This window comes from Aphis gossypii, chromosome 2 (assembly GCF_020184175.1).
Source record: "Aphis gossypii isolate Hap1 chromosome 2, ASM2018417v2, whole genome shotgun sequence".
NCBI lineage: Eukaryota > Metazoa > Arthropoda > Insecta > Hemiptera > Aphididae > Aphis > Aphis gossypii.
This window is the reverse complement of record NC_065531.1, coordinates 39206097-39233617: the sequence shown is the minus strand read 5'-3', so window position 1 is coordinate 39233617 and position 27521 is coordinate 39206097. Positions and strand designations below refer to the sequence as shown.

The window sequence follows — 27521 nt, the reverse complement described above, 5'->3', positions numbered from 1 at the left end:
TTTTCATAAAATCACGTAAGTAGTCATAAGCCTATGTATTTTTTGGGATATCCTGCTGGGTCCGATATGTTTTAACAATTTTACTTCCAACCATATTTTATATTTTAGCGAAAAAGAGTATATGCGAGTAGTATTTAATATTATGGGATATCTATACCTATATACTTCTTTATAAAAACCAATATAATAAATATTAAATAACGTACTGTGCTATTTTCTTTTGAATACTTCACACAGCGTACGTAAATAGTAATACAAGGACACTGCAACTAAAAGAAAATTTTGCTTAGTCAGAAAACTCCTTAGGAACTGTGCTCAATAAACAACTGAACTTGTATATTGAACTCCAACTTTGTGAAAAATCCAATGTTTATATTTTATGCAAGATATTAATAAGTTTATCGCTTAATAGATTACATAGATATCAAGTACAACTACTAAACAATATTTTTTTTAATATATATCGATGTACAAAAAAAATTATTAGATATTCAATACTTTACATAAGGGCCTAAAATATTTAATTAATTTTTTATTAACAACTATAAATGCAATTTTAATACAGTAACCGTACTAGTATACACCTTATATAAGTATATATAATATATATGGATGTTTAACAAAGACGCATTAATTCAACCACGATAATTTATGTAATTATTGTATGTACCTATATAGGTACCGCAAAATGTTCATTATTTCATTCATATTAAATAGCTGCAGTCACTGAAATCGTTAATTGAGACGAAATATTAGATATTTTAACAGGTCTTATATAGCACATAATAACAAATAAGTATATATGTACATATAAATACTTAAAAAGTGTAGAAAAAAGTTTAAAAAAATTGTTTTATTATTGTTTCGATGATAATTGTTGCAATTTTTTGATGATATTACAACATTCCGCATACAATGCTATAAATTATTATTAGTGGTAATTATAATGTTATCCAAGCTTTGTGGATCTGCGACCAGTTATTGGCTATCGATCAACGATCTATTTCTAATATAGTAATATAGTATTTGAAACTATGTACCTACACTAATGTCAATCGATATTTTATGTAGTATTCCGATCATTTAAAACAATTTTCTGCTTGAGTTGCAAATGGAACCGTCTTAAACGATAAGTTTCGGATACAAAAATGGTAATTGAAGTATTTTGATACTAACTCCAATACAGGAAAGAGTGCATGACCACCATGCGGATCGCGTTACCTTTAGCAAATCCTCGGTGGATTGACATTATATTAGGTATAATTACATATTAAATCGATGCCATGCCGTTTTAACTGATCAATATTATATAGATATTATTATCTTTAGGGAAGTTCGTAGATCTGAGTTAATCGAATCTCATCATTGAAAACGTATTACCCAAAAATCACAACTTTCTCTCTGTACGAGCTTTACTAGCTGCAAAATCATAGTCCCATTTTCTTATTTCGAAAAAAAAACCTTAGCATACCCAGCTTAGCACAAATATATTTATGTATCTATTAAATCCTTCCGAGTTACAAGTTTAATATTTATATTTATGATAATATATAGTATAATATTATATAGGTACTCACTCGTCAATGATGGTAAACCATGATGATCTCTGGAACGACGATTGACAATGTCTCTATGACGGGTGGTATTCCAATAAGATCACAATTTTCACCACACGCACGAAATCAATATTTATAAACAAACTTATAATAATAATGCGTATGAAATGTAGTCCAGTGAGCACAGAAAAATATTGTTAAAGCGATGAGGCGGTAAAACTTTCGAGCGGCACTCGTACGACGACAAAACGGACGCAACGAACACACGACATGATGGACGGTCTCCGACTGAACGTGGCGAACTGGCGAACGTCGCGCGCTTACCGGGTTGTTTGGTGGGGGTGGCGGCGGCGGCAATGCAGTCGGTGAGCGGTAGAAGGCTGAACTCGTTTCAACTACGAGGTTACTACTTACTACCTGCTGCCGCCGTCGCTGCTGTGATGACGACGACGCACGACGCGCGACGGTGTTAAAAGACGACGGTTGTTGTTATTAGGTGTACCAGGTACATAATCTACGGCTATACGCCTATAAGTCTATTATTAACCAACCTACTGATACTTCGACGACCTAAAATCCACGAACAACAGCAGCATAGTGATTTTACACACTCGTTTTTTAATATGTTACATATTATTATTAATTATTACAATCAATATGAAGTGGGTACGGGCATGCAAACACACTACATTTTTAAAGGTATATCGATCTACAGACCGCCACTGTCGCTGCCAATCGTGCATCGACAACCGTCTCTCAGCCAGCTTTTATATTCGACGTCGTTATAATTAAGATTTTCGCGTTCCATAAGTAATTTTTTTAAGTCAGGTACGTTATTTGCCCATAAGTAGCGGATGTACAATGAGGGCACATGATATAATATATTCGATTGAACTATGGAGTATGGATTGAATCTCGGTCGGATGATCGATAATAGCACTTGCTCTGCAGTTACCTACTGATTATTTAAAATAATCGAGGAAAATAACACGAACACGATAGTAAACAATAATTAACGAAGTGACATAGAAAAATGTCGTTTTGGACATCCATTTATACATAAAAAATACTGATAAACTATAATTAGAATAGAGAATATTTTATAACGATTATTAAGCATTTATATTTTATAAAAACAAAAGCGAATACCTTGTAAAAGCTATACTGGTGTTTATTGTAAAAACTAATAAACCCCTAAATAATTAACACATTATTGACTTGTAAAGATTACAGAACATAAAAAAGTAACTTAAATTTATCCATATTTAATCAATATAGTATCACCACATACTAGGTACTGAATAATTCACTTATAATATAATAATTTACTTGTTAAAAAAACAAATGTTTTCTAAATTCTAATTCTATAATATCATGTTTGACGTTAATTCTACCATGTTGAATATATTTATCTATAACTACTCAGTGTATAAATACTATAATATATACGATGCTACATCGATTTGAAATTGAAAACAAATATATCGCAGAATCCGGTGTATATACATTAAATTCTTTTACAGTCCTATATTAAACGCTGTGTACTGTGTAGTATGTAGCTATTTAAAGATATGATATATATACTTCAACACAGTTTCTAGTTTAGGAAACACATAAGACATAATATTTAATTAATTCCTGTGCCCGCAATTATACCTTAGATGATGCGGTCCCGGGTCCGCTATCACTCTATCAACGTACTTCTCACATATTTGCACTGTAGTAGTCTCAATTTAAATATTAATCAAACACAACCATTGCACGTCACACCACCACTCCATCATACGTTCATATTAACTAATAAATTATAATAAAAACAGTAACACGTATGCTGTATACATGTAGGGTACCTACTTATTATAATATTATACTATAACACTATTATATTATAATCATTACTATAGAATCTATACTTTGTAGATCTAGGACATACATATAATACTTCAAGAAATATCAAACGTATATAATATATATATATATATATATAAAGTGCAAAATTGCACATTGCAGGTAGTTACCTACAATAGATATATAGTTTAGAGAATCATAAAAAAACCTAAATTAATTTGTAGAACATAATCTCATGAATTTTATAAAAAATTACGTAGGAATGTAATTCTATGTTTTCGTAATTACTCCATTTTTTCTGATCAAAATATATAGAACGTTGCGTGTTCAATGGTCATATTTTTTTTCATCACATTAATCTTGAATCTTGATACGTCTTGTCAGTTACAGTCAAAACACAATTTGATGTTTATAAATACCACCTGTAGTGTCCAAGTAAATACTATCGTGTTTGATCCTAATAAGCGATGGTTTGTAGTACATCTCCTATTAATAATAATGTTTTAAGGGTTACCTTGAAATAAATTACCATTACTACCTATTTTAGAAAATAAAAATAAATTTATTTGAACGCTCAATTTATTATAGTACACTGGTACAGTGGTACTTAATAATAGTAGTAGCCAGTAGGTCTGTCACCCACTCGAGTACATATAATAATATTAATACATAATTTGTTGTATACCTATTACATTAAAAATAAGTGCTTTTGGTCAAGTAACATTTTAAATAGAATTAAGAACTTCTTGATATACCAACATGAATAATAAAAAAAAACTGTACCTAATACAAATAAAAACTAACATTAAGTAGGTATACAGCATTTAAAAATTAATATGTACCTAATATGAGCGCAAGTATCTAAATACCACTGCAGAGAGAAAACAGTATTCTATATAATTTCATTCAAATTTTTTAGGAGAAAAATCCTGAATATTTAATTTATTATGTACATAAAATGTTTTTAATCTCTATAAGATGTTGTACACATAATTATTTTTATAATTATATTTCTGGTTTCAATCTTAAACATCAGTTCTGAGTTCAATACTATTCTAACAATAAATACTATTTGAATTTAATAATATGGAATACAAATATATTTAACCTCTTTGATACAAATATATTACAGCGAATTAACTTTGCTCGACGACGTTTACAAAGTGATCTTTTTTTAAAATTAAAACTGCATAGCCTTTTAATTTTATTTTGTCAATTTTAGCACTGTCTATACAACATTACGATGAAGTCGATGAACTTTTTTACACATCATACTACGATACACCAATGTTGACTTAAATATAGGTAAGTAATAATTTAATAATATAATAATTATTAGATACAATGTGTATGCCATTTGTTTTTGAAATAAATTAGTCCTGCTATAAATTATACCTACTATACTTACGGGAAAATGTTTATTACTATAAGTATTATAAAATAAATAATAAATATATAATATTATATTTATAATATGATCTATTATTGAATTCAAATTCAACACATCTCCATAATCCATGACAGTGATTTACTCAATGACGAAATACACTTGACACTAACAATACAGCAACTTCCACAATTATTTTGAATGACAATATTAGAGTACCTTTATAATGCATTATGAATAGTGCTAAAACACAAAAATAGTAAATAACATCAAAACTACTTATTATACAAAAATATGCAATCAAAAATTTAGTTTTTTATTTCTTGGTATTAACAGAAACATATTTTTAACTTATGTTTATATATTTCTAAGACCATTCAAAATAAATTATTTACAATTAATGCTATAGTTTATTAATTCACAAAACCTGGTTATCATAATAAATTTTAATTAAAAAAGATTTTGTTGAACAACTTATAATAAACACGTTAAACAGATTTTAAAATAATAAAGAAAATTGTTAGATATTTTAATAACTGTGTAATGAAATAATATCAATAATATCCAACATTGTCATGAAGTCGTGAAATATGATATGAAGAACGAGGGTCATATAATTGAATCGTTAGATATTATCATGAATGTAATTTGAGTACAAATCTGTATCGTATCAGTAAATAGAATTTATTCTTGACGTTTACAGATATTGTGGGTAGGAAAATATTATATTGTTTTGAAATAAAGTACAAATATTTTCTGAATCTATATAAGTAAGTGTTGAACTATTTTATTTAAAAATAAAAACCAAACATAAAATTAATTTCAAAACAAATTTGTACCTAAACATTATTTAAAATTAAAAATATATTTTAATGAATCAAATACATTGATAAACATACGTAAGAAGTCTCATATTAATAAAATTAAAATATTATATAATAACGTTATTTGTTTTTCCATATAATTATATACAGTGAAACCTCTGAATAGCGGACCGAAATTTGGTCTGCTATTTAAATGAGTCTGCTATTCAAAGGAAGTAAATTTTTAAATTCTTAAAAGGTAAAACTATGCGCTACTTAGGTTAAATTAAATTATAGTATATTATACTATTATTTTAATGTTTTAATGGTATGATAATTGTATTTTAATATTTTAACAGTACATGTATAAAAATATAAAAATTGAAAATAAAATGTATATGATTATTATTTTAAATAGCATCAATACTTCTGCGTTTTTGACTTTATATTTATAAAATATGATTTATCTATACATATTGTTCCCTTACGAAAATTCCAATAAAAAGAAAAATGATCGTAGTCTTATGCAAAATTGGTGACAAAAAAAATGTAATCAACTCAAAAATATATAACATAATATATAAGTTATAAAATTTTAAAAAGTGCACAAGTACAATTTTTTAATAAGATAAAATAGAATTTGAATGAGATATTTAAATCAAAATGAACGATTTTAATTATTTTGTTATCGTTCAAAAATATTTGTAGGGCCTTGAAATGTTTACCTATAATCTTTATCGTTATATTTTACTACACGCAATGAAATTTTCAAAATATTTGGATTAATTTTGAGGTATTGCCTGTTTATAGTTTAGTACTAGTTTACACCATATTACTTATAGTAAAATTAATTTCTATAATAATGAGTAGCAATTTCAATATATGATGATAATTTACATTTAAATTTATTAATTTAAGCTGATAAACTGTCTCCGCTCAGAATCGTTTTTAGTATGCAATGATTTATCATTAAATTTAAATGTACCACTTACACTTAAATTTTACTGTGAGTTAGTCAATAACGAAGTACACTAGAGTACAAGACTGTTACTGTAAGTCTGTATAGCAAAACGAATATATTACTTTCTTCCCCTTTTATTATCTTAATTACAACTTTGGCTATTCTATTCTTTGGCTAAATTACTTACTTTTTTTATAAACATTTTTTTTTTTGATAAATAACTATCAGCAATCTTATCCTTAATAATTTACAGTTTCATTTGATTTATTAAACTCGAGATTTTGCTTAATTTTATCAAATATGCAGAATTACTGAGTTGACATATCCAAAAAATAAAACCGCTAAATTATTTTATGATAATACTACGTAACTTGGTAATTATATAATAATTATTTGTCAAAGTTGTAAAATGTTCCAGTTTTTGCATAGTTTAATAATTTAATGTATGTAGTATTTAGAAATGTATCCACCTGCTATTGTGCTATCTCACTATTATATACAAAAAAGTTTTTACAATATTTTTGAATGTTTTATTGATAAATAAAAAAAAAAAATACATATTGAAAAAATAAATATTGAATTATTGAATAAACATTAGTTTTTATGAGTAAACATTTTAAATAAAATATATATTATATGTATATTTATTAAGGTTTTTCTATATAGACATATCATTTCTACAGCAAAATCAAAAATGGTTAACGAACGTAGCGAGGTGACTGAGACTCTTATTTAATAATATTTTAATTTGTAGCATTTTTTTTTTTTTTTTTTTATGCCTTAAAATTGTTTATAAATATTACTTAAAACGGCTAAAACTCATTGCAAAATGTAAATACAATCCTCTGATGCCATTGCTTATTTATTTTCAAGTGTATGTATAATTATTTCTAAATGTCTAAGATTATGGTTAAAATCTTATAAATTATTTTACAAAACTAGTAACTTATAAAGTTATATTATAAATTTATAAATATTATAATAATATTAAGTAATTAGTAATTTCTAAAATAGTAAAATGTAATTTAAATCGATTTTTTTTTCGGTAACACATAAAGAGTAACGCCTGTGTAAATTAAATACAGGCAATATTTTTGTTTGGCTGTAAATTATTTTGTATTATATTAAACCCACATTCCACACGCAATCGTAATTATTATAAAATTATAAAATCCTAATTTCACATTACATTTTTTAATTAATGAATAATAATAATTATCAATATCATTTTTTAATATTTAGTATTTACTACTATTTAATATTTATTTATTCATTCATTTCCAAATATAGTCATGATTTTTGTTAAGGCTAGGCATTAATTTAACGAGTTGAAAGGTTAAAATTAAGTCACTTTTAACTAAGTTACTTAACGAGTTAATTTATTTTAAAGTCACGTTAATTTATTTATTTTCCTAATATGAATTTCATAGATTTATTTATTTTTTTGGATTTTATAATTGATAGAACTGATTGAACTGATTGAAGTATATAAGTAGTACTTATTAAGTACCTACATACATTTTTTTTTAAATGGTTAAAATTCCATTATATTATGTATTTTGTTAAACTTTAATTAAACTCTATGATAATTAATTTTACATAAAAAAAGAAAAGTAACTAATTTTTAACTAAGTTAAGTTACTTTTTTAGATTCTGAACGGAGTGATGAAGGTATTGATTTTACCATAATGTGTTATTGTTTTTGTGTCTGTGTACACCATAACTTGTCGAAATAATACTTCAATTTAAAACTTCTGGGGTACTTTCCGATAGCAAATTGAATATTTTTGGTGCATTACACTGGTCAAAAGTAAGAAATTTCCAGCAGTTTAAAAAAAAAAATCAGGAAAAACAACAAAAAAGTGACGGATAACCGTAAATTTTTACGTAAAACCCATTTTCCACAAAATCAATATTTTGTATAATTGTAACTCAAAAACGAATCACTGTAAATACTTAAAATTTTCACCAAATTTTTATAGTAGCATTATCTATACACGGTTAAATTTTCAAAATATTTTCGCTTTTTTGAGCTATTAATAAACAACTAAAATTTTCGAAACCGCCTTTTTCACCGCCCGCCCAGTAGAAAATATTTATCCTAAGCTGATAAATCATCTCCGTTCAGAATCACTTTTCGTATACAAAGATACCTATCAATGAATATTTGGATTCAAATTTAACACACTCATTATAGTGACCTACTTTATATCCGAGATCCACTCGATACCTATTATACTGTACAGTATATATACAGCAGAACGTTTACCCTCTTGACCACCCTTTTTAATATTTGAATAAAACTATAATTTCAAAACGAAATACGAAAACTATAAACATTTATTAATTACTGATAGTGCCAAGGCCAACTAATAACTATAATATATGTATAAATGTATAATGTAAAGTGTTTTAAATACATAAAATTCGTTTCTGTGGCACAGTTATTTATTATTACAGTGTCATAGTTACAAAGAATTCATCGAAAAACATATTATGCTCTATAAAAGTAGTAAACGTTCATTTTACATTTCCCATAAAAGGTATATTGACGTATATATTATACTATAATATTATCGATCAAGCAGAATATTATTATGTACCTATATATATGGAAGGTAGTAAAATAATATGTATTCATAATATATAGGTATATAATATATATAAATTAATAATAATTTTATTTTCCAACGTATAATTAAATAAATAAATATATATTTAACCATACATACTATTATTGCTATTATTGACATCAGGTACTACCTACCTACTGTTAACTACAAATGGCGCCCAACGTGGGACTCAAACTTACAATTAGCACGAGTGCACGCGCGACCTCGAGATTAAGAGCCTCATACTTGTAATATTATGCCTATGTAGGTACTAATGTCTAATATTAAATTAAATTACTATAATATTACAATAGCAAAAGGTACCTATATATATATATAGATTTTTCGTTTAAAATCATTTATTGTATGCAATGATTTATTTTAAATTTAACACATAACGTCATATTACAATAATTTTAGATACACTCTCAATACCTATACTGCGGATTGCAATAAATTGAGACCTATTTAAAATTTTTCGTGTAAATTACGAGCCGAGTATATTAATTGAAATGTATGCAAACTGTAGTCTAGGATATTCCTAGATAAATATTTTTTATTCATACGTAAATTAATTTATTATTGTATAATAAAAAAATGTATCATTAAAAATTTGTAATTAAAAAACTAGTAAAAATGTACAACCTAATCTTGGCCCGGGTATGTTTTGTAATTTGTATATATATATGCCTAAATAGTAAATAATTGAATTATTTTGTTTAAGGCTTTTTTTGCGAAATCAATATTTTCCTTCTATTAAAAAAAGTAATTATACCAATATTAGTAAGGTTAAAAATTTGGAAGATAATTCCTGTACAATGTACATAGTCTAACCACAGAGTAGATGAAATCTATTATAATTCTATTTCATTTCATCTATTATGTGGTCTAACCTAGTAATTTGTTAAAATTTAACTTACAATTCACACATTTTGTCATGTATAAATGTTTCTTTTTCAGTTATTTTTTTTTTTTGTTTTGTGTTTCTTGATTTCTTAGTATGATATACTGTATCACATTACACATTTTTTTTAAATGTCAATGAAATTAAATATGTTCGGATATGTTAAATTTAATGAACTGTTTAATATTTTATGAAATGATTCACAATTATTTGTTGCCCATAGATGTAGTAGAAATTCTGCATCCAATCGGAATATTCTAGGCCACAATTTATATTTTTTCCAACTATAAAAAGGAATCAGGATGCAATTTACAGATTTATTTATGTTTTAAAAATACACTGGTCAAAATTTACATAGTATATGATTGTGACCAGTGCCGGCGCTAGGTTTTTCGCTGCCCTGTGCCAAACTGCCAATTACCTATAATATACCGCCCTTATATATAATTTATATATTTTTATTTATAAACAATGCCGCGCCTAAAATTCCAAAAAAAAATTTGCCGCCCTTTGCGATCGCGCAGGTCGCGTATGCCTTCCACCGGCACGATACAGTTTATGACCTATTTTTGGGAGCGCAATTTACTAATATTGTACAGTAATAGGTGGCTTACCTATTTACCTCCTTATTGAAATTACATTTTTTAACTTTTTAAGCAAAGCAGGAGAAATTTAAAATAAAAATACCTTCTAATTCATTTTCATTGTATACAATATAATAAATTATAATTATTATTTTTTTATAAGAACTACACAATCTATACTATTACTATAAGAGCACAGTAAGCGTAGGTACGTGAAGCATAGAGTAATATTACTTTATAATGTGAAGAGAATAAACTAGCAGGATAATACGGGAGTAAGAAGTCACTCATTAGCAACACTTAGCATGTGCATATTTTAAAATTTTAAATATAAAATAAATATTGGTGCAGTAGTAGTGCGTACAGTAGTTTTAGTATTTTAAGTATTTAAAATATCGTTCTTTTGAATTTGTATCACGGTCTTAGAAGATCTTCTAAGACCGTGATTTGTATTATCAGTTATCTTATCCTTTTACCTATCACAATATCGTTATTATCTCCACAAAATAATTATAAATATAAAAGCACAGTTAAACTAGTTAAAGTAAACGGCAAATTGAGCAATAAAATAAAAAATAACAAACAAAATTTCCAAAAGCAACAAATTTACCGTAATTCACTTATTTCCTATTAACTTACTATTGCCTAATCAGTAATCAGTAATCACACTAATCGTCTATCGTCTATATCAATTTTCAAGACAGCTCATGATAATTTTCTAGTGGAGTACTGGAATACTAAACTATATAGTAGGTACTATACGACTACTTATTATTACTAATTCATTTCTTGAATATTTATTAATTAATTTACGTTTAAGTACATTCATCTGAGGGTAAACACTTAACGCATCATTTATTGACTACTTATACAATACAATGCGATATTAGTCGTGATGGACTCTTGTTGCGTGTCGAATGAATTGCAGACATTAGACCCTTGGCCACAGCTAACAACAGACACGGTAGATTTTCAATTCGAAAACAATTTTACCACCAACCAGCGCTCATTCCAACCATTGCCCGACAAAGAAGAATACTTACAGCGTTTAGGTAAGTTGTCTTTCTGATATGTATATAGGTAGTGAACTTATAGTATATACATAGTACCAGTAGGGACAGTAGGGTAGTCATTATTACATAATAAATAATACAAATTAGTATTATGTAATCATTGCATCATATTTCAATATAAACTAGTTGTATTCGATATTTGATACCATCAATGTTCAATAGAGCAAAAACTGAAAAGACTGAAGAACAGTTCACAGTCTGATAATACAAAACGTCGTCAAATTGTTGATCAACTGTGTGAAGCTCGCAAATCGTGTTTAGAACATTTGGTAGATTCAGATAATATAGTGTTTGAAAACGAGCAGCCCATCACTCAACCATCAGGTCTTTCTGCTTGGATCAATCCAGAACAGCCTTTATCCACAACTGAAACTCAACGATTAATCGAACAAGATACTCAAGATGAATGAATTTTGGAGTCGTCGTACTTGCGTTATTTTGACTGGTGCTAGTAAAGGCATAGGACAGTGTTTGGCTGTAGAAATTGGTAAACTTCTGGTTCCAGAGTCTACCATTGTTCTTATGGCAAGAGATACAAATGGTCTAGAAAAAACCAAAGAAATGGTGAACAAAGAAAACAGTGACATTTTGGTAGAGGTATATAGAACATATAATTACCTATATTATTTTTCACCTATTTAATTAGAAAAATTTTTGGTGTTAGTATTATAGTGTGGATTTCTATAACTCCAATGCAACAATGTTTGAAAAAATCGTAGAACCTATTGATTCAACAAAGTATGAATTATTTTTATTGATTCATAATGCTGGGTCAGTTGGTAATCTAGATCATCTTGCTGCCGATATGAATGATCCTGACGAATGGAACAAGTAATATGATTAATTTTTTTAATATTTATTAAAATGTATAAATTTCAAAATTTTTTTCTAGATATATGTTATTGAATTTATATTCAGTAACTTGTTTAACGAGTGTATTTTTATCTAAGTTCAATTCAGATACAGCTGAAAGATGTATTGTCAATATAACTTCATTACTAGGTATTGAACCATTTAAATCGGTTGGATATTATTGTGTTGGAAAAGCTAGTAGAGAAATGTTCTTCCGCGTATTGGCTTTAGAAAACCCTACATTGAACATTCTTAGCTATTCTCCTGGTAAAAATTTGTTAGATTATTTATTTTTAGTTCTTATTAAATTAAATTGTTTGTATTTTATTTTAGGTCCTGTGTTGACTGATATGTATACAAATATTAGTTTGAATTCAAAAGATGAAGTAGTTCGTGAACAATTTACAAGTGGACAGCAAAAGCAATATATTGTAAAAGTAGAAGACACTTGTCAAAAATTAGTGAACATATTAGCTATGAGAAGTTATAAAACTGGCGGTAGAGTTGATTATTATGATAAATAGTTTTATTCTGTATAAAACTGTTTATTTACATAATATATATTATTGTTTTTAAGTTATTTTTTTATAATATGTATCATTTATTAATATTGATTTATGTTTTTATGACAGGAATAAAGAATTCCTCCTTTAGCTTTATATAATAATTATTTATGTAGGTTTTACTAAGTTTATATTATTATACACAGAATACCGCATATTATTAAATATTTTTAGTTGAATTTTCTAATATTGTTAAAATAAAAGCATAATATGAACATCTTTTTATATCATTGTCATTTGTACACAAATTATTGAACTTAACTCAAAGCCTTCCACTCCTTCAATTTGGAAGTACTAATTATTACTATTTACAATCTAAATAGTTTTACAGTGTAAAATAAAATAAGTAAGTTTGATAATATATAATTCTATAAAATAACAAAGAATTAAGAAATATTAGTATTTATGGATAGACAGTAGACACACTCAACAATACCATCCAATCTGGAACTTTTTAGATATTAATGTACTATTGTTTCATTTGTATTATACATTTTTGCCATTTTGGAACACATACATAAATATAAGTATGAAGATTATGTAATTTTTTTTTACATTTTGTACATTGATATTATATTTTTGTTTAGTATTTTATCCATGTTCAATTTTAAAAGTGGGTATATCTTTGTTAATGCAAAATACAAAAGCTATTTTGATTAATTTTTAATGATTTATTTTGTATTTTTTCGGATCTATAATTGTTTTGCAAGTATCTTCTAATTTAAATGTAGTATACAATATATTTTCACATAGTCAAATCATACTACCCAGAATATGGGGAATACACTTTATACAATATGGAAGATTATTTGTTTTAAAAATGGCCTAGTCCTGGTCCACTGAAATACCTGGATATTTGAAGTGACCTAACCTATAAATGGCATCACCTAAAGGACAATTATAATTATAGGTAATTATCAATTATAATACATCCATTGTTATAAAATATTAAGGTTTCATTTTTAGACATTTTATCAACTAGTAAATGAATAAAGTAACTTTAATATTTTAATATACTCAATAGAATTTAATTCTGAGAGTTATAACACTTGCTTGGTACCTAGTTATTTGCTATCTATTATTTAATAATATTGTCATAAAATGTTTGAGAAGCATAGTTTCTTTGCTTAGTTGCCTCTTCTGATTAGCACTTGGAATATTTTCTAATGTGGCTAAAACTACTCTCTAGTTAAACTAGACTAAATTCTAGTTTAATTTTCTTTAATTTATTTATTTTCTAACAACAATCTATGAAACTTTTGGCGAAATAAGTAGAGTAGTTTTTGAATCTATAAGTTACAAACATACAGATATTGCTTTTTATTGTACATTTAAATTTCAAATAATAAATTAAACATTATTTTCTTTTATTTGGAAAAAATAGCATAGGAAGTCAAGGTGGAACAGTTATGTCTATACCAGCGGTTCTCTAACTGTTTTTTTTTCATATCACTTAAGTGAATTATTAATCAGTCATGTACTAATAATGATTAAAAATAGAACGATTCAAATTGTACAATTAAATACTTTACTTTTTAGTTAAATACTTTTATTTAAAATAATAAGGCAGTAAAATACTACAATATAATAATTGTTTTTATTTATTAGTTTTTTAAAATAAGATATGAATTAAATAACAAACATTCAATAAAATCAGAATCGAATATTTATTTATAATTTTTCATTCTACCACCATGCAATCTCTCATGCCATGTAGTCTTTTGTGTACCCACAATTTGAAAACCACTGGTCTAAACCAAAATTAATTTATTTCTTAACTAATACAGCTTTGTTTATAAATAAAAAAATTATTTGATTTTTATGAGTCAAAATGAAGTCATGTTTGCGCCACCCCTATAGGAGATGAAAAACAAAGTAAAAACCACTTTCACAAAGTCTCAAGAAATATATGTGCAAAATTTGGTGCCAATTAGTTCAGTAGTATCCAAGTTTATAATTTCCACACAAATGTATTCCTTTTTTTATAAATAAAAGATTATAACATAAGTTATAAAATCATAACTGAATTTCACATTAATAAATGATATAAAACTACAACACAAATTCATCATACATGTATATTATAATATATAATAGTATATTATAGGTACTCAATAATTGGTTGTTTGAAAATAATTAATTTTTCATTGTTTTACATAATCTTAATATACCAAAAGTGCAAGCGATGCAGTTATATACTATAATATATTATACAGTAAATGTAAAATACAAAAATAAAATAATTTTAATCAGCAATGTAGTCCTTGACCTTCGTATTTAATCACTAATTGTCTTATGTATTTAATCGCTGCTTCATCTAATCTTAACTTTGAAGCTTCTGAATCAAATTGATCAATTCCTCCTTGACCAACAACATAACCATTTAATCTAGCAGCTACATGGGAATTAATCAGATCTTCTCCGGTCTTAAGACCAAGGTCATTGCACAGGTTTTTGTGTTGTTGCAATCGGTATTTTTGATGATAACTAAAATATTATAAGAATATTTTTTAAATAAAATATAGTTTGTAATAAATTAAAAATTAATAATATTTACTCCTCAGCGTTAAAGAATTGACCAGCAGGTTCTATTTTGGTCAGAATATCAAGACCCTTAGCTTTCTTCTCGTTCAAAGTCTGTTCTGCTTCTGCTTTTTGTTGATCATTATGATAGTATATGAACGACGAGTACTACAAATCAACAAATTATTTAATAAAATATAATTATATATATGTATATAAAAAGTATAATATATTGTATATATTAATTAACAAAAACTATTATTTATTTAATATTTAAATATTAAATACTACATTGTAAATACACATTTAAAATAGAGTAAATACTAAGTATTGAAAGTTGAAACTATGAAAACATACTTGCTTTTTAAACTTTGCAGTAGGATCATGATGATCCCAAAACATTTTCAGTAACTCTAAATAAGTGACGGTATTTGGGTCATATTGCAATTGAATGGCTTCTGTATAGTCACCACTAAAATTAAGACGGAATTATTTATTTATTAAACATTTTAAATTTTCCCGAAATGGTTAACTTACATGTTTCTATATGTAGGAATAAAACCTTCAGATCCGCCTGCATAACCAACTCTTGTAGTAATAATTCCTGGAGTAGAACCAAAAAGACTGTCAGGAGCCCAAAAACAGCCCATAGAAAAGGTTGCTTTTTCTGATGGAATGTTAAGGTAATGTAATGGTTCCATTTTCTATAGAAATAAAACAAAATTTAAAATATCTAAAAAGAATATCGATAAACAATTAACTTTATTAAATTAAAAAAAAAAAATGTTATTTTCTCAATATATACATTGAATTATTTACAATGAACAGAAACACAAAAACTTAGTAGGTAGTTTAAATAGGATACCTACAACTTATAACTGCAATTTTTATATCTTGAAGTAGACCAAATCAAATAACAAAATACAAAGATAATAGTTTAACTCAAATATAATATAAGTACTTATCTAAAGCCAAATAGGTACTATAAAGAGAAAGGATGATTTAATTTCAAGTAAATGTTGCGGTGGAAAAATAAATGATTGCCAAGATTAACTGATAAAAGTGGATAACTATAACTAACAATTCACTTAGTTTTGTGATGCAACATGAACACTTGAAAATAAATAATTCATTATGTAGTAGCATGCTATATAATATATTAATATATACAATTATTAAATAATCTTTTTTTACAACACTTCAACAAGATACTAAGAACAAAGAAATGAAACTAAATCTTAAATGTAATTCTATTAGTAAAAGTACTATTCTTGAAGGCAATCAGCAAATATATTTAATATCTTATTTACAATTTTTTTTTTTTTTTAAATATAAATATATAACCTTCTAACATATTTTATACAAAATCAATAATATATATTTTTAATGAACAACAAACCTGTATAGGATTATAAGAGTAACAAAACTGGATTTAATTTTTTTACAAAAATATGGGAATATAAATTATAATAGAAAACATTATTATAAAAATAATTCAATGTTTATTTTCAGCACTGAATACCACTTGGTTTTTAATATTCAAAAAATGATTTAAATACTTGATCAAAAATTGTTGAACTTAAACAATATTTTGTTTGATAAATTATAAATATTAAGTACTTATATATTTGTAATTAAAAATAATAATAATGTATTTTTTCAATGTTTAAAAAATATTTATTTAATACTTGATAAAAAATACTATATACTCAATATGGTAATCTGGGGAATTTTTACTCTGTAAGTCATTGAAGCTCGAAAAAATGATAAATTTAATTCTTATGAGATAGCACAAGGTAGAATTTATTAGGCATTAATTCTTTACAACTGTATAATTAATCACATATTGTAGGTAACTATGTTTGAAATTTCTATCTTGAATAAGTATATAAATTTAATACATTTCATTTGTAAATATTTACAAATAAATGAATTTTTGTAAATTTAATTTACTTACTGTAATATACTAATATTTATTAATTACATGTATATTGTATACTTTATATATTTCAGTAACTACACTTAAAAACCATTTCAATATCTAAAATATTTTTTTGATACATTAAAATAATAAAGAAATAAATGGAAACATATTCTTGTAAAAAAATAGTAAGTTATTTTATGTTAAAATTAGGTATAAAATAAAAATAAATTTTTGTGATAGAAAAATTATGTACAAAAAAAATTATTTCTCCTAATTGCCATAATATATGTTTCAATAATTTTAAATTCTTTATACTAAGAGTTAACTAGGTATATTAATTGTTGTTAATTCATTATTATTTATAATATAAATATACATTTTTTTTTTATGTTAATGCAATTTATTGCATATTATACCAAATTATATCCAACAAATTATTTAGTTGTGCATTTAGTATAAATACTATAAATCTTAACCTAATGACCTTTAATATCAAAGGTTTTATTAATTTAAATAAATTTAGTATCAAAACAAAACAAAAATAAATTCAAGATTTAAAAAAAGTTATATAATTTATTATTGTAATATTTCTCTTACCATATTGAGATATTTTATTAATAATTGATTTATTAGTATATTAGGTTAGATTAGTCAACACACAACTTTACAGCTAGAATACTATAGATAACAAAAAATAGTCTTATGTAGAATGAATATGGACTTTAGTCTTACATTTTATTAATGTATGTTAAACTATAGGTGAGAGTATGTATAAATATAGTACCTATCTATAATAAATTCTGCATAACCATATCATAATTTTCTATAACAATTAACAACTTAGTGATAGCTACAATTTATAACTTTATAAGATACAAAATAACATTATTTTTAGTTTTCAACTAATCAACAGAAGTTTTTTAATTCATTTTTTTTTTTTTTTGTTTTATTAATTGCTAACTTTTAAAAAACAGTGTTCTGTATAGCTTACAAATATATTTACTACTGTATTACTAATTATTTTATATAATATGTACTTAAGTATAGTCTGTCCAGCGAGAGAACGCACCGATTCTGTGCATCCTCCTGCACCTCCCTGCTATCGAAACCGGTTTTCCTATGGCAGGATAACGTTTGGGGATGCGCAGAAAACCCAATTTTGGTTGGCCCGCGGCGCGTTCTCTCGCTGGACAAAGTATAGGTAGTGTTGTATTGACACTGCCTGTCAATAGAAAACATCTCTCTAATAAGCTAGTCTAAAGGTAATATCTAATAAGCTATATTTAATATCAAACAGATCATTTATTTTTTACTAGACAATGTGCTGATTTTTTTACAAGCATTATTGCTAATATATCTAATACAGCAAAGTGACTTCTTAATATTCTCAAGTTCACATTTTATATATCCTACTGTGCCTTATAATAAAACTTGATATAGTATATACTTTATACATGAAAAAGTTTATAATTCATCAAATCTACTGAATTATTTTACACAAAAAACATGTAATTGTAATTTAATTTAAACAAGAGCCTATGTTGAATTTATAGAACATTATATCTGATAAATTGAACATATTTAATAAATATTAGTATTTTCATTAAAATAGATTATTATAGCTATGTACCTAGTAAAAATATAATAATTGTATTTAAATCCTATAGTAACATGGTAAATTAATAGTATTAAATATATGTACAAATACAATTTAAATTAAGATAGAAGTTTTAATAAAATATTAATTTTTATTAATATAAATATTTAGAGGACAAGTGTTAAAAATGATAAATGAGGTAAATGTCCAGAGGACCTTGTTTTTAGATATTACAAGAATGTAGTATTTTATTTTCATTAAAACAATAACAAATATTATGATTAACCATTGGTATATGAATGAAAAAAAAAAATATTTCTTTTAGACTAATATATTATAATATACACAAAGATAATTAATTCTCTTCATTCTTCAAAAGTCTGGATTTTGAGTTATTGTATTTATAAATAAATATATTTATTTACATATTAGGTACATTATATATGTATATTTTATAAACAGAATACAGATTAAAAAAACATTGTACTATGTTAGCATTGAAACCAAAATCCAAAACCAGATAGGTAGTAAAATCAACAGTGTCAAAGCTATATATTATCAAGTATCCAAATTAATTAATATGTTAGAAGAGATCTAACATAACTACAGATAAAGAGCGAAGAACAAAAATTAGCTACAAGTGAGTTAAAAAGTAATGAATTTATTTTCAGAAACTTGTAATTATTTTTTAAATGGTCTTTTGGGGATTTGATTTTAAAATTAGTATACCTTCGCAATTACAAATCATAAAAGAATTAAAGCTAAAGAAACTGCAGACCATATAATTATTAATAAAATATTTAAAAAAAAATGTAATCAGTAGAAAAAAAGACAGTTTAATTACAAAAGTAATAAGTTTATGACAATTCAAATGATAATGTCAAAAATAACTACGAGATATTTATTTTTTATGAGATAGCTGATGGATCTTTATCTTTTATTAATGAAAGATTTACAGAATTTAAAATCTATTATGACTCCTTTGGATTTTTATACAATGTTAATATACTTTGAGCATTAGATAATGAAGACTTAATGAAAACTGGCTTAAGTTTACAAAATTACAGTAGAAGCTGCAAATTAAGAATCGATAATTGATACAAATGAGTTATTGAAACTTAATGGCCATATATTAAAACATTGAAAATAAACGGATTATTGAAACACCACATTGGTTATTTGAAATAACTAGGCCAAGGTTAACGAAATCAAGTTGGCATAAACACCGATTATCTAGCGATAACCAATGTACTATAATTACAATATTCTGCATTTATCTTTGCTGGAGTATCTAGATTGATTATTGATTACCCTTACGTAATTCATTTAATTTATTTTTACTATTCTTTATTGTAAGCACAGTACCTATCCTCTGTATAGCATGAAAAAGGCTTTGAAAAATATTACTCTTATGTAATCATAGTCAAGTTATAGAAAACAAAAAAACAGATATTGATAGATCAATTTTTAAGTAACATGAAATAATATAAAATATAATGCAAGTTTATGTAATCATAACTCAATTTTTTTTTTTATGTTGTAAGTTCTTTCATTATATTTTTTTTATAGTATAAATAAAGTTTAATTTTTAATAAATAAAATGAATACAAATAGTAATGATGCTTAACAGAAACAATCGGTTGATTGACACATTCCAGAATGGTCCAAAAATATTCCTAATAATTGACTTTTCCTATACCTATATGAGTAATGATGATAGAGGACAGAGATAGTTACTTATGAATTATATGAAGAGCAGTAAGTATTTTAAAATGTATTTAAAGATACCAATAAAATTAGTACAAGCACAAACTTTCTTAATGACAATGTTTGGTATTTTTCTAAACACTTAAGATTATTTACAAATTTTATTATACAATTCTAGCAACCTAAGCGTCAAACTAAAGTTTTTCTAAAAACTAACTCAGAATTAGAATTTTTCATTTAACACTGACTGACTTACTGACCTGTCAATAATTTCATAGATAATAAACAATTCACTTATTTGTATATTATTAATTAATCAGAATTAAGTATAAAATTTCCTGGGTATTTAAAAATAATATAATCTTTAATGGGTATATTGATAGACATAATTTAGTGATATGTGATCCATTTGTATAGATAATGTATCTATTTAGTTATGAAGTCCACAAAGAAGAAAAAAAATACAGACAACTTACATTTGTGTTTGAGTTAAACACTTTGAAGATTCTAGAAAACATATAATGTGTGCTCGGTCGAGTTCAATTAAATGTTATGTAAAAAGTTATTTGACTAGTAGATTTATAATTTTTAATTAAATTAGGTAAATTAAAAAGATTCTTAATGAATTAGGTTAGTTAATGGATAATATAAAAATTGACAACAACTAGCCACGAGTTAAGTCACTTTTTAGATACACAGGTTTAAAAAAGTAGGTAACTAATGATTATGATAGTTAAACAAAGGGAAAGGATATCTAACCATCACATACATAATGACATGTTCACATTTATATATAAATGTAAGTGATTTCAGATGGTGTGATAAAGCAAATAGTAAGAAATAGTAAGTAAAAAAATCACAACCTTACGATTATCTTTTTAGTTTTTGTGGTATTTTTGATAACAAGTTAAAATACTTCATTATTATTCATAGATAATAAAGATATCTTTATTATCTATGTTATTATTATTAATTTTATATTCTGTGTTATTACCACAAACTAAGATAAAGATAAACCAAATGGGCAGTAAAGACCAAGGTTTTTAGATTATAATATATTATTATATATATATTATATATATTATTTAGATTATATATAATCTAAAAACCTTGAGTAAAGACTGCTGTACTGCTGTAGATAGGCGGGCGTTGTAAGCACGATTAAAGATATGGATAAAAAATTATTTAATTAAAATTGATTACAACAGTTATTTTATAACTACACAATTAATTAAATAAATTGTTCAAAGTTTGCTCCTTGATTGTTGACACATCCATATTATGTTAATCTTATTTATAACACGTATAAAAAAAAAAAATACGTAAAAATATTCAAAAAGAAACCAATAATAAATAATTAAAATGGTTTTATGCATTTTATAATGAATTGTAAAAATGTATTATTTTTTAAGATTTGAATGGCTCTCATTCAGTCAATTTTGGTTTTAGAGCCATGGTTAATTGGTCAAAATGATTTAAAAAAATTCAGTATATCCGAATTTGGTATCAAAAATACCAGTTGCTATTAAAAAAAACATAAGTTGCATTGCGCATGCGCGTACCGAAGGGGTTAAAAATTTGAAATTTATCTGAAAATGTGTATTTATATACCACTAGCTTGTAAAAAAAAATTCGATTTATTCAAACATAATCCGGCCGAGAAATTCAGTGTTCCCTAAATTGGTGAACACACGTATATGAGCTTTGTGTATGCCGTATGGATTAAAGTCCATTAATACTATACACCGTTCATTATATAACTTAGTTATAAATAATAGGTATAATAGTTCAATAAATTATATTATATTTGACCTGAAAAATTATAGGTCAAAAACAACTTATAAAAAATATTAAAATTAATGAAGAACAGTTTTACATTTCACATTAATTAACAACATCAAATCATTATGTTTCATTCTGTTTAGAACATTTGTTGCATTCAGATAGGTAATACCATTGATTGAATCTATTCTAATACAGTATAATATAGTGTCTGAAAATAATTAGAAATTTATTCTACCTTCAGGACTTTCTAATTAGGTCGTGGATCAATCCAAAACAGTCTGGTTACATCTGAAACTCAACGATTAATCGAACAAGATCTCAAGATGAATGAATTTTGGAGTCGTCGTACTTGCGTTATTTTGACTGGTGCTAGTAAAGGCATAGGACAGTGTTTGGCTGTAGAAATTGGTAAACTTCTGGTTCCAGAGTCTACCATTGTTCTTATGGCAAGAGATACAAATGGTCTAGAAAAAACCAAAGAAATGGTGAACAAAGAAAATAGTGACGTTTTAGTAGAGGTATATAGAAGTATAGAACTTATAAGTATATTATTTTTCCCCTATTTCATTTACAATTTTTTGGTGTTAGTGTTATAGCATGGATTTCTACAACTCCAACGTAACAATGTTTGAAAAAATTGTCGAACCTATTGATTCAACAAAGTACGAATTATTTTTATTAATTCATAATGCTGGGTCAGTTGGTAATCTAGAACATCTTGCTGCTGATATGAATGATCCTGACGAATGGAACAAGTAATATGATTAATTTTTTTGTATTATTTTAGTTAAAATGCGTATATTTCATATACATTTTACGTAAATTTTATGTAAATATATCTACATGATATTATAATAACCTTATCAGCCTTTGTTAATGCAGTGGTGTAGATATGATTTTTTTCTGGGGGGGTTTTATATTATATTTATGATACAAATTACGAGATATTAGTACTTCGTTTTTATTTTGCCCTAACCATTATATAAAATATTTTGGTTTTAGGGGGGGGGAAACCCCTTACACCACCCCCGTAAATACGCCACTGTGGTTAATGACTTATCATTTTTGTAGTGAAAGGGTAATACTGCCTTTTCCAAGGCTGGGCATTAACGAGTTAAAAAGTTAAGTTACTTAACGAGTTACTTTTTTTTGAGAAGTAACTTCTATCTTAACGAGTTACTTTTTTTTTAAAAGTAACATCTCACTTAACGCGTTAGGCAATTTATTTTATAGTTATTTTTTTTCTTTGTACGAACCTCAAAGATTTATTATTGCGTTTCGTGTAATAAATAACAATAATTAGTAGGTATGTTAAATATAAATTATTCTGCTATATATTATTATGCCTTTTTCTAAGAAGATAACTTTTATGAGTTGTTTTTATTTTAATAACAGGAAATTGTTTATTTACACACTTAATAAATATGCACAATATAATAAAGGTTTATAGATTATTAACCTTGCAATATACCTACCAATATAACCAATATTAAATAATAAGGTGATATCAGTTGTCAGTAATAACTTTTGACAGGCTTTTATCTTGAAAATGAAAACCCCAATTAGTAGAATTACTAGAATAGGAGCATTTCGATACTTAAATTTAATGATCTACACTGTACATCCACTCTTCTTTTTTTTGTTTATATTAATTATAAGCATACATGAAATAATAAAATGCAATGAACACGCGGGTCACGTTTACGAACACATTTCTTTTAATTTTGTCGGTTTTTTTTTCTGAAAACATTTTCAATTAATAATATAGGTAATTGATAATATACATAGAGTCCCTGCCTACTCAACCTAGTACAGTTATTTTTATATTCGTGTGTTAAGAACACAGACATAATAATATGTTTTTTATTTAGATATTTAGATACTTGAAAAAATTAAAATGATATTAATTATTATGGCTTAACCTCATAATTTGGTTCAGGAAACGAAATTTTTAATGCCCATCTTATCCAGGCATTATAATACCTATTGAAGAGCAATAGGTGTTTTAGTACTAATTTATAGGAGTTTAGTATTCATCTTACTAAAATTACCTTGTACATTTTTGAAAAATATTATTGTATGCTTTATTAATTCAAAATTATGATATCATTTTGAATTATTATTAAAAAAAAAAAAAGGGATGAGATGAATGTCTTTCAATCCGGATCTGGTAGAAAAATAGTTGTTCACGCTGATAAGTAATGTGTTACCATTAACATTATCTAGTTATCTAGTAATCGAACTTTCTAGTTTCTAAAATTTTACTGGCACCTACGTACTTAGGGTAAATTGGGTAAATCTATATAACTATATATTATAATATATTATCGTTTTTTATCGATATCAGATTGGATTTTCAATTTTGAAATAGTTAACAATATTCAAAATGTATAGAAAATAAAAATATAGATTCAATATTGCGTTTATCATTTTTTAATTTGGAGCATATTTTAGTTTATTTTTCAATGCGACTATAGCGCGCATATGACCTATATGGAACAACTTATTGTAAACTCGGACGAGAATAAAAAATATTCAACAGTTCCATCATAAAAAATTAAGCTCTTGGGTTTTTCAGGTAAAAATGATTAACGTGTAAACTCGACCAGAATAAAATTATTAGGTATGCCAAGATCTTCTTATATTTAATTAATAATTTTCATATAATATTTTTGAAAACTATTAACTCAATTAAGCATTATCCAGAGAGAACTTCGCGAGGAGGCATTTCTCATTTTTCTCCAAAAATTATTGTGTTTTATTTTCATTTTTCATTTTTCATATTATTATTAATATTTTTAGTATGAAATTCGTTATATAAATGTAAAATTTTGTAAAAATGTTGCTAACATGTTTCAATGTTCGATTTTATTTCAGTATTCAGTGTACAAAAAATGAGTAAAATTGTAAATATAATAATATAAGTAACATATTGTAATGTAAAAATATGATTAAAATTGTTAAAATAAGCTATGTGTTTGACGTATTCACTCATCGTTATTTATTTATTTTAAGTCAAAATTTCCAGGCCAAGACGTTTACAACAAAAAAAGTATTTCCTGGTCCAGTAGTTTACATCTCTTCACATTTCATCAATCTACTTCATATAGATAATTTTTTTTTCATTTTTTACTCAGAGATTGTGCCACAAATGTATAACACAATTACACAGAACACAGTAATATAATATGTATTAGTATCCATTTGGCCATATAATTTTAACATTAATGTACAATATCAAACTATAGGTAGGAACATAAAATTATTTTTTAAAAAACTACAGGATTTTAATGTATTTAATAGTAACCATAAATGTCTAAATTTAATTTTATAAAATGGTGAAAGGCCTGTGGAATGCCTACTTTCGCAGGTTATGTGTATACGGTTTTAAACGACGTCCTAATTTGATTATTAAGCACGAATGAATATTATTTTATGAATTTCTTTAATTATAAAATGCAAATAATAAAAAAAAATTTTCTAGATATATGTTGTTGAATTTATATTCAGTAACTTGTTTAACAAGTGCATTTTTATCCAAGTTCAATTCAGATACAACTGAAAGATGTATTATCAATATGACTTCATTATTAGGTATTGAACCATATAAATCAGTTGGCTATTATTGTATTGGAAAAGCTAGTAGAGAAATGTTCTTCCGTGTATTGGCTTTAGAAAACCCTACATTGAACGTTCTTAGCTATTCTCCAGGTAAAAAATTATTAAATCAAATATTTTTATAGTGTTTTAATTGAATGAAATTAATTGTATTTTATTTTATAGGTCCTGTGTTGACTGATATGTATACACACATGAGTTTGAATTCAAAAGATAAAGAATTACGCGAAAAACTTACCAGTAAAGAGCAACAAAAATACATCGTGAAAGTAGAAAACGCTTGTCAAAAACTAATTAATATATTAGCTATGAGAAGTTATAAAACTGGTGGTAGAGTTGATTATTTTGATAAATAATTTTATTTTGTAGAAAACTACAGTTTATCAGTATAATATAATAGGTCATACCTAGATGTTATTTTATAGTTAATTTTTTTATATGTATTGTAGGTACTAATTATAATTTATGTTAGAATAAAAGAATTCTTCTTTTATCTTAGTATAAAAATGTGCATTTAAATAAAGTTATTACACATTATTTATACAATATGTATATATAGTTCAGCTTACTAGGTAATATAAAACAAAACAAAATTGACTACATAAATATATGTTTGTATTTTTGTTATTTATGATCTTGATGTATTTTTTAGATTTTTTTGTTTCAGCGTATGAACTACTTATAAGTTATAGAGAACTATTAGTATTAAGTTTTCAAACCTAAGCCTTAAAAGTTGCATATTTTATATTTTTATAGGATTTTAATTACAAAGCAATTTGAAAATGTTCATGATTTTTACGAATTTTGTCTTAAATTGTAAGTACTTCAATTGTTTATAACTTATAAGTTATAAAGCTTGTATAAAAATAAACTGTACGTCTGTACGTCTGTACGTATGTATTTTAAATAGGTATTTTTACATATCTGTAACAAAAAATTACTTGGGATTTTGTATTAAATTTTCAATCTTTTAATTTTTATCGATAATAAAACAAAAATGAAAGTATCTATTAATAGTTCAAAAATGTTCAACATATTTTGAAAATTATATACAGTCAACTCTAGATAATCGAAGTTCGTGGTGTAAATGTGGAGTATATATGCAATGGCTATCGAAAATAAACTACAAGAAAAAATAAGTGGACTGGATTAATTGTACCTATTGGTCTATGAAAGTTTATTTACAAAATGAAAGCATTAATGCTTATGAATATTATTAAGACA

At 25.4% G+C, this 27521-nt stretch overlaps 4 protein-coding genes across 9 annotated transcripts in view; 2 read left to right on the top strand and 2 right to left on the bottom strand.

The window, feature by feature from the left end:
* Positions 1-1865, bottom strand: part of LOC114131344 (uncharacterized) — a 39364-nt gene extending 37499 nt beyond the window's left edge. The window contains exon 1 of the mRNA XM_027996535.2: positions 1578-1865. The gene's annotated coding sequence lies outside the window, so the exon portion shown is untranslated. The remainder of the gene's footprint in view (positions 1-1577) is intronic.
* A 9309-nt stretch (positions 1866-11174) lies between these two features.
* On the top strand, positions 11175-13368 carry LOC114131295 (sepiapterin reductase-like). Of its 3 annotated transcripts, none has more exons than XM_050199811.1 (5): positions 11175-11404; positions 11476-11707; positions 11891-12325; positions 12393-12559; positions 12621-13368. In XM_050199811.1, exons 3-5 carry the CDS (start codon positions 12131-12133, stop codon positions 13102-13104), a joined length of 846 nt encoding a protein of 281 aa, XP_050055768.1. In that variant the 5' UTR covers positions 11175-11404; positions 11476-11707; positions 11891-12130; the 3' UTR covers positions 13105-13368. The 3 variants fall into 3 exon arrangements, with proteins under 3 accessions (XP_050055768.1, XP_050055769.1, XP_027852276.1); XM_050199812.1 differs by having other exon boundaries at positions 11175-11408; XM_027996475.2 differs by having other exon boundaries at positions 11182-11707; positions 12621-12847; positions 12914-13368.
* Positions 13369-15207: 1839 nt separating this feature from the next.
* On the bottom strand, positions 15208-21678 carry LOC114131297 (peptide methionine sulfoxide reductase). Of its 3 annotated transcripts, none has more exons than XM_027996478.2 (5): positions 21371-21678; positions 16204-16370; positions 16024-16138; positions 15701-15834; positions 15208-15630 (listed from the first exon to the last, which is right to left on the bottom strand). In XM_027996478.2, the coding sequence occupies exons 1-5, from the start codon at positions 21410-21412 to the stop codon at positions 15393-15395; spliced, it is 696 nt and encodes a 231-aa protein (XP_027852279.2). In that variant the 5' UTR covers positions 21413-21678; the 3' UTR covers positions 15208-15392. The 3 variants fall into 3 exon arrangements, with proteins under 3 accessions (XP_027852279.2, XP_027852280.2, XP_027852281.2); XM_027996479.2 differs by lacking the exon at positions 21371-21678 and adding an exon at positions 18188-18316; XM_027996480.2 differs by lacking the exon at positions 21371-21678 and adding an exon at positions 16536-16699.
* A 1009-nt stretch (positions 21679-22687) lies between these two features.
* On the top strand, positions 22688-26905 carry LOC114131296 (sepiapterin reductase-like). Of its 2 annotated transcripts, none has more exons than XM_027996476.2 (5): positions 22688-22841; positions 22921-23197; positions 23268-23434; positions 26164-26390; positions 26463-26905. In XM_027996476.2, exons 2-5 carry the CDS (start codon positions 23003-23005, stop codon positions 26651-26653), a joined length of 780 nt encoding a protein of 259 aa, XP_027852277.2. In that variant the 5' UTR covers positions 22688-22841; positions 22921-23002; the 3' UTR covers positions 26654-26905. The 2 variants fall into 2 exon arrangements, with proteins under 2 accessions (XP_027852277.2, XP_027852278.2); XM_027996477.2 differs by having other exon boundaries at positions 22778-22841; positions 22935-23197.
* The last annotated feature ends 616 nt before the right edge of the window (positions 26906-27521 follow it).